This window comes from Lolium rigidum, chromosome 1 (genome assembly GCF_022539505.1).
Source record: "Lolium rigidum isolate FL_2022 chromosome 1, APGP_CSIRO_Lrig_0.1, whole genome shotgun sequence".
Lineage (NCBI taxonomy): Eukaryota > Viridiplantae > Streptophyta > Magnoliopsida > Poales > Poaceae > Lolium > Lolium rigidum.
This window is the reverse complement of record NC_061508.1, coordinates 140,283,200-140,290,486: the sequence shown is the minus strand read 5'-3', so window position 1 is coordinate 140,290,486 and position 7,287 is coordinate 140,283,200. Positions and strand designations below refer to the sequence as shown.

The following is a 7,287-nucleotide window of genomic DNA, read 5'->3' as shown; positions in this document are numbered from 1 at the left end:
CCCACCGCCTTCGGCTTCGTTGACCCCTTCTGCTTCATCGACTTTGGCATCTTCCACGATGACAAACTGCATGTGTCTGTGAGGTGGGCATGAATCGGAGAGCGACGCCGAAAGAAATGGAAGATGGGAGAAAGGAAATAGGAGGAGGGAAGAAGGGTAAGAAAGCGATGTAGCATCTTCTCAAAAGCAGCACTAGGGAAAACATATAGCGCACGTGGCTGGTTTCGTTTCTGCACTTGTGCCTGCGCAAGCGCGATACAAGCATCTGATCCAACGGAAGGACGGCGCGTCGCCCACATGACATCACTAGGCACACGTCACAGCTCCTTGTCAGTACCAGTACCTTGGAAGAAGTGTTGTCGAATTTAACGAAGGTAAATTTCAGCCCAAACATTATGCTACCGCAAAAGCCCATCAGGAATACTCCACGGCGGCCCGTGACAAAGGATGTTTCGCCTGCCGAGGCTGAGCGTGCCGAGGTGAAGCCCCGGGGTGTCAGGCAACCCATATCGCCGGCGTGTCGCAGCATTCCGGTGAGTCGGCGGCGGCGCCAGGCCAACGTGGGACGCGCGGCCGCAGATCGCTGGGTGCCTCATGGCTGGTTCGCCGCGCCGTGTTCCATTCCACCCCGAGTATGTACCACCGCCGCACTGATCCCGGGCACCGATTACAGGTAATTAAGGGCACAGATCATCAGATATTCAGATGTCTTACTCGTTTAGCCGGCTGCTATACTCCGCGAGCCCATCGCCGGTACGCGCCCCTCTAGCTCCGGAAACTCTGTCAAAGCACCTCTCATGAATATTATGCCCTTCATCATCAGATCGCTCTGTGGCCAAAAACACCTGATTGTCAGGCAGCATACATGAGATTCACCCGTCATCTGTCAGTTTCAGCTTTAGAGTTAGAGATGTACAGTAGACAAACAAATCAGCTTGCTCCATGCAGCAGCTAAATGATTCCCAGGCATGCGCAGCTACACACAAATCATTTAGTTAGAAGTGACCACTACAGACTGATCCGCCTCGCAATCAACTATGACTACTGGCCTACTGCTAACTACACTAATCCAATCGACTGTACATTCTACATATCACACACTATTACGCACTTTCGCTAACGCTGCTGGACAGTCCGGACGAGCCGCTGGGGCCTGGTTTCACCTGCTTCGACGAAGGGACACTGGCAGACCTCACGTCAGTCAGCTCCTTCACTACATCGACCATGGTCGGCCGTCGGCTCGCCTCCTTCGCCGTGCATCTGAGAGCCAACGACAGGACCTTCTGCACTTCCTCCAACTCGACTGTGCTGAAGACTTCGTCCATGAGGGCTGGGTCGCACACGACCCCGATTTGGTTGGTGCCGTTCAGGGCGTGGGGTACCCAGCTCACAATGTCCATGTTGTCAGGGAACGAGCTATCCACCGCCATCTTTCTTGTTATCAGCTCCAGTACCACAACGCCGTAGCTGTACACGTCGGTCTGGGTACTGTTTCTGGTGGAAAATGCCAGCTCTGCAAGCAAACCACACAGCCCCATCAGATATCAATTTGTCGTCTGGATATCAAATCCACACATAGTTTCAAGAAGGTATACACAGCAGCAAGTATCAGTTATATAAACAGGAAGATGCGGGTATCTGATCAAAACAATGATATGTGGCTGCTTCCATGTAAAACAATAGCATGCATCAGGCTGCGCATGCTAATACATGGTTTTTTTTCGACAAAGCTAATACATGAAAATGGAACTTGTTGTGCAATTGTTCGTATCATACATACCTGGTGCCATATATCCAGTGGTGCCGACAATCCCAGTGGTCTCTGAAGCAGCAGAGGACTGATCCATGATCTTTGAAATGCCAAAATCTGAGATGCGTGGCACCATATCCTTGTTCAGCAATATATTGCTCGGCTTAATATCTCGATGAATGATTACGGGGACAGAGTCATGGTGAAGATATGCTAGACCATGGGCAGTTCCAAGAGCTATGTTATAGCGCGTACTCCAGTCCAAACTCGGCGTACGAGTCCGATGCAGAACATCATAAAGGCTACCATGTTCCATAAAATCATAGAGTATGAAACCACACTCTCCTCTCAGCCAAAATTCCTTCAGCTTTATCAAGTTCCTATGCCGAATTTTACCCAGTGTCTTCAGTTCTCTGATCATGCTTTTGTAAGAACTGCTGCTTGCGGAAACTACAAGCTTCTTTATAGCATATACTTCCCCTGCATCCATTGTTGCCTTGTACACAGTTCCATGGGCACCTGCACCTACGATGTACTTGTCATCAAAGTTTTCTGTCACTCTTATGACCTCACGGAACTTAGAAGAAGAGCCTTCAAGTAAATTACTGATTGCTTCCCCACCACCTTTTGTCTTTGAATCTCGAGTCTTAAGAAGGATACAACAGATTATAAGTACCGCTACTGCTCCAATGAACAATGAACCAAGAACAATAAGAGCAACCTTGAATCGGCCGTGTACTCTGCTTTTCTTTGATCCCCCACAAGATTTCAAAACATTAGATCTCTTGCAAGAAGAATCACTGCCATTGCAAGAGATACATAGACCAGAATTTCCATTGAAGGAACTTCCTGCGGAATCCAGAAACTTAAGAAGATATTCTGGCACTGGTCCACTGAATCTATTATAGGAAACGTTCAAGGCCTGCAATAACTTAAGGCTTTCTAACGAGGCTAGACCTCCAGTGAGGTTATTAGCTGACAAATCCAAACTTTGCAGATCCAATAAATTTCCCAATAGAGTTGGAATATCACCCACCAGTCCATTCCCACTGAGATTCAACGCAATGCTCAATTTGATCAACTTTCCTAACGATGACGGTATACTACCTCCAAGTGAGTTACCACCAAGTTGCAGTTCAATAAGCATACCCAAATCCGAAAGAGAATCAGGTAAGCCTCCACTGAATTTATTCTCCTGCAACCGTAGTTGTGATAGTAACTTCAGGTTGCTTACTGTTGTGAGTGCCGGACCATTCAGAGAGTTGAAACTCAAATCCAGACGATACAGCTTGGAGCAACCAGAAATCTGCATTGGAAGTGTACCCTGTAGACTGTTTTGTGAGAGATCAAGTACTCCCAAATTCACCAAGTTTCCAATTTCAGGTGGTATTGGACCAACAAGCTTGTTTTCTGACCAGTTTATCATTGTAATATTTCTGCATTTGTTCAAGGTTTCTGGAATGCCTCCACTTAAGGAATTACGACTCAGATCCATATAGTCCAGGCTCATGCAGTTTTTAAAAGTTGGAATGGCCCCAGTAAGATGATTGTTTTCGAGAATAACTCGTTCCAAACCTGGGCAGTCTGTAACGCCAGATGGGATGCTACCATTGAGAAGATTAAACCCCAAGTCCAACACTCTCAGTCTTTTACCTGAACAAATGTATGGTGGTATTCCACCGGTGAAACTGTTATTGGTGAAATCAATTTGGAGTAAACGGCTATTCACACCCAAACCCGCTGGTATGACTCCGGAGAAGAAATTACCGAACAGTGTAATGTTCTGCAGGAGCTTTAGCTCAGCTAACACTGGAGGTAGCATCCCAGTAAATCCATTTCTGTAAATAAGGACACTTTGAAGCCACCGGATGCTCCAAATATCCTCAGGGAACTCCCCAGTGAGGCGATTATCGAACAGAAAGAGCTTCTGCAATTTTCTCAGATTAGCCAGCTCTTTAGGAACACTACCCTCCAGCATGTTTGCATCCAACTCTAGCCACAGCAGCAACCGACAGTTACCAATCTCAGGAGGAATCGGGCCAGACAAGGAGTTCTGAGAAAGCAAAAGATAGGTGAGGTTGCTCAGTAAGCCGAGAGAAGCTGGAATGTGGCCAGAGAAACTATTGTTGACAACTGCAAGTTCAGTCAAGCTACTACAATTCCCTAGCCATGCTGGAATTTCGCCCCTTAGCTGATTATTAAACGACAATATGAATTTCTCCAACTTACAGTTCTCAAAATGAAAATCAATCTCTCCAGTTAAGCCATTTCCAGTGACATCTAGAACCTTCAGTCCACTGACAAGGCTCAAGGTTTTTGGAAGACTCCCGCTCAACTGATTATATAGTAGATAGAGCTCCTCCAACTTGGTGCAGTTTCCAATTGAATCTGGCAGAACTCCAGATAATCCATTTTCATGCAACCATAAGCTTTTAAGACTTGCCATTTCACCAAGTGACCAAGGGATATGACCACTGAGATTATTCTGATGGAGGTACACGTACTGCAGAAACTGGTTCTTGAACAACCCTTCAGGTATTTCCCCATGGAGGGAGTTAGTGTACAAGGCGAGCGATGAGAGTTTCTTTAGGTTGCCAAGGGATTCTGGTATTTCGCCAGAAAGAGAGTTCTCGGAAAGATCCAATCGATCAAGCATGCTACAATTGCCCAATTCAGGAGGGATTTCCCCATCGAGTGAGTTACTGTACAATGCGAGCACTGAAAGTTTCTTTAGGTTGCCAAGGGATTCTGGTATTTCACCAGAAAGGGAGTTCTCGGAAAGATCCAATTTATCAAGCATGCTACAATTGCCCAATTCTGGAGGGATTGCACCTGATATGCTGTTATTTAGCAAAGTGAGGACTACTAGGTACTTTAATAGTCCTACTTGAGGTCCCAGTGAACCAGAAACTCCAGAAGATGATAGGTCAAGAGAAAACACATTAGTATTTCTATCACATAGAACTCCATGCCATTCACATGGAGTTCTATCGGAAGCATTCCAGCTGGAGCTTATGGAACTCGGCAATATGAGATTTTTGGACAGAGCAAGAAGAGCTAGACCGTCTGAATTTAAACTCCACGACGATGAAACCAAAGTGAGCAAGAGCAAATACCAATGCCACAGAACCAGACCCATTTGGTTCCTGCAAAAAGTTTGTACGGAAGTTAGCAGAAGTGATACCAAGAATTGTCTCACAAATACGCATCACTCCATGATCATCACACAACCCCTTAGTGGAGAGTATATCATATAATATCGCAAATACATGATGGAGTCCATTCTAATGAGGGTTATTTTCTTCATTAAAAAAATCCTAGTCAGAGCTGTTTTTAACGGTTTCTGACTCTTTCTTGTCTTTTGAGTCTATAAGCATGTTTTAGTGGTTGTGTAAAAGTATAATCCCACGAGATGCTGATGGATACTGCAATAAAAATATGGTTACTTTTTTACTGTAGAAATAAGACTAGAGGAGGGTGTGAAATCTGAAAGGTCCTTTTCTTTTACTTTAATTATTTTTTTAAAGTAAAAAGGTCGTACTTGGTCTAACTCTAAGTGGCAGAGGCAAAAGGGAAAATGTACAACTCTCATTTTGGTGGTCCCGGTTATAACGACACAAATTAATTTAGCCCTATGCTAGTTGTGCATACTATTCTAGTAAATGGTAAGCACTAGAATTGGATAACAGACATGACTACTTCAACAAACGTGGTATTTGTAGTATAGGAAGCACATGCGAGGAACATTCGGCAAAATTTCAACGATAAATTAAGAGAACATGTAAAGTCAGAGGACTAGACACCACAAGTTAGAAAACTACTACTAGTAATTCATTAGTTTAGGCACGCCAGATCGAGAAGCAAAACTCAGGACGCCAAAACCAGGTGCAGAGCCCATTTCAGGGAAAGCGTCCATAGGTCTACTGCTCATCCACAGCGCATTTATTTCAGCGAACGCGCCCATGGCTCGTCCCAAAAGAAGAAAAACCGTGGCGAAGAGCCAAAGAGGGAATGGATATTTCGTGTGTTTTTTTTTTGCGGGGAAAAAGGGGCAGCTTTTCGCAGGAAAACAAAATCAGCATTGAGTCATTGAGCACCGAGTAACTAACTAGTGCAACTAAAGAGAGAGAGAGCACGGACGCTCTAATTCGACATCCCTCATGGCATTTCCGCCAAATGACGAGAAGTAGATCTCGTGTGCAGCCCTTGTTTCACTAATTTCTCCCCGAATAAGTGGATCGGAAGTAGTATATCCCCGAGAAAGAAAGCTTATTTCAGTAGGCAAAGAAAGAAAATAAGCATCGGGCTTGCTCTCCCCCAGACGCCCCATGGACATTGCCGTGCAATCTGGCAGCAGATTATGAATAAAATGCAAGCAAACGATGTGAAAGAAAAGGATCCTGCAGAGATTTCAGACATCCGCGGGACGAACAGTCAGCCAAAAGCATCGGCGGTTCCTAACAACCAGCACGGGGGAGCGAGGGTTGGAAGCGCTTACCAGCAGCGGATGAGGCTCCTGTCCTGGGGAATGGAGACGAGCAGCGTGCTAATGGGCTGGAGCATCCATGGCGAGGGAGGCGGTGGCGCTGGAGAGGGAGGAGGGGCGGCCAAGTGCGAGTGGGGTGCCGGCCTTGTGTTCTCTTCTCTATAGCGGCGGGGTGGTAGTTGCCGGAGTGAGTACGGTGTGGGGGCGCGCGCAGGGGACAGAGACGTTCCCCACAGGCGGCAGTTCTCACACGGATTTTTGGGCTTGGACTTGACTTCACGTTCCCACACGGGTGTATAGATCGACCGGTAGAAGATGTCACGAACCTCGAGCACTCGTTCACACTGGTTTATGGTCGTCTCTCACCACCGGCGGCTGAGGTTGCTTCTTCCTTAGAAAAATGAGAATTTTAATGTACGGAGTAGATGATTCCACCATTTTTAATTGTAATATAAAATGATAGAATGTGTGCCCACTTGGGTAAGCACTCATGCGCATGACCTGAAAAAAAATACTTCATGATTACATCTAAAATAAATAAATTCGATGACTAGATCTAAACTGCCATTTTGTATGTGACCCAGTAGGATAGAGAATATCCATGTGCTAGGGCAATTAGATTAGCAGACTTAAGTGAAGTGAATATACTAACTAGGTATATTACACCGAGTCTCAATTCTATCAAGGTCGGGTGATCCACAGATGGTGGTGGAGCATATGATCCAACCGGATGATCTAGTTGCTGGAGAATTAAGATGGAGGAGTCCAGTCCAAAACCAGTAGGTTGGATCCGTGCCAACTTACATGGTAAGTCGGATCCTTGACGCGCAAGGCAAGATAATGTAACATAGTTTAGACACTTAGCCATATCCGGGTGGATCTCTGCCATGTAACCCTAGATTTGTGCGCATTTATAAACCGGATGTTGGTAGTCCTTGGGGCATAACATAACTCATTGTAATCTCGCACTAGTTGCCTAATAATTTTAGACAAGCAGTAGTAAGGTCTTGCCACCGTCATGAGGTTTTCGAAATTGGGTACCTCGTTTGTC

At 45.7% G+C, this 7,287-nt stretch overlaps 1 protein-coding gene across 1 annotated transcript; it reads right to left on the bottom strand.

Moving 5' to 3' along the window:
* Nucleotides 1-923: 923 nt before the first annotated feature.
* On the bottom strand, nucleotides 924-6,369 carry LOC124682473 (receptor-like protein kinase). Its single transcript, XM_047217148.1, has 3 exons — nucleotides 6,249-6,369; nucleotides 1,781-4,896; nucleotides 924-1,513 (listed from the first exon to the last, which is right to left on the bottom strand). The coding sequence occupies exons 1-3, from the start codon at nucleotides 6,311-6,313 to the stop codon at nucleotides 1,104-1,106; spliced, it is 3,591 nt and encodes a 1,196-aa protein (XP_047073104.1). The 5' UTR covers nucleotides 6,314-6,369; the 3' UTR covers nucleotides 924-1,103.
* Between the last annotated feature and the right edge of the window lie 918 nt (nucleotides 6,370-7,287).

Bases quoted from the DNA above. Each gene is read 5' to 3' on its own strand.
- LOC124682473 (XM_047217148.1), bottom strand. From the start codon at position 6,313: ATGCTCCAGCCCATTAGCACGCTGCTCGTCTCCATTCCCCAGGACAGG. The intron at 4,897-6,248 runs GTAAGCGCTTCC...AACTTTTTGCAG, and splicing joins AGGAGCCTCATCCGCTGCTG to GAACCAAATGGGTCTGGTTC. The intron at 1,514-1,780 runs GTATGTATGATA...GTTTGCTTGCAG, and splicing joins CACTGGATATATGGCACCAG to AGCTGGCATTTTCCACCAGA.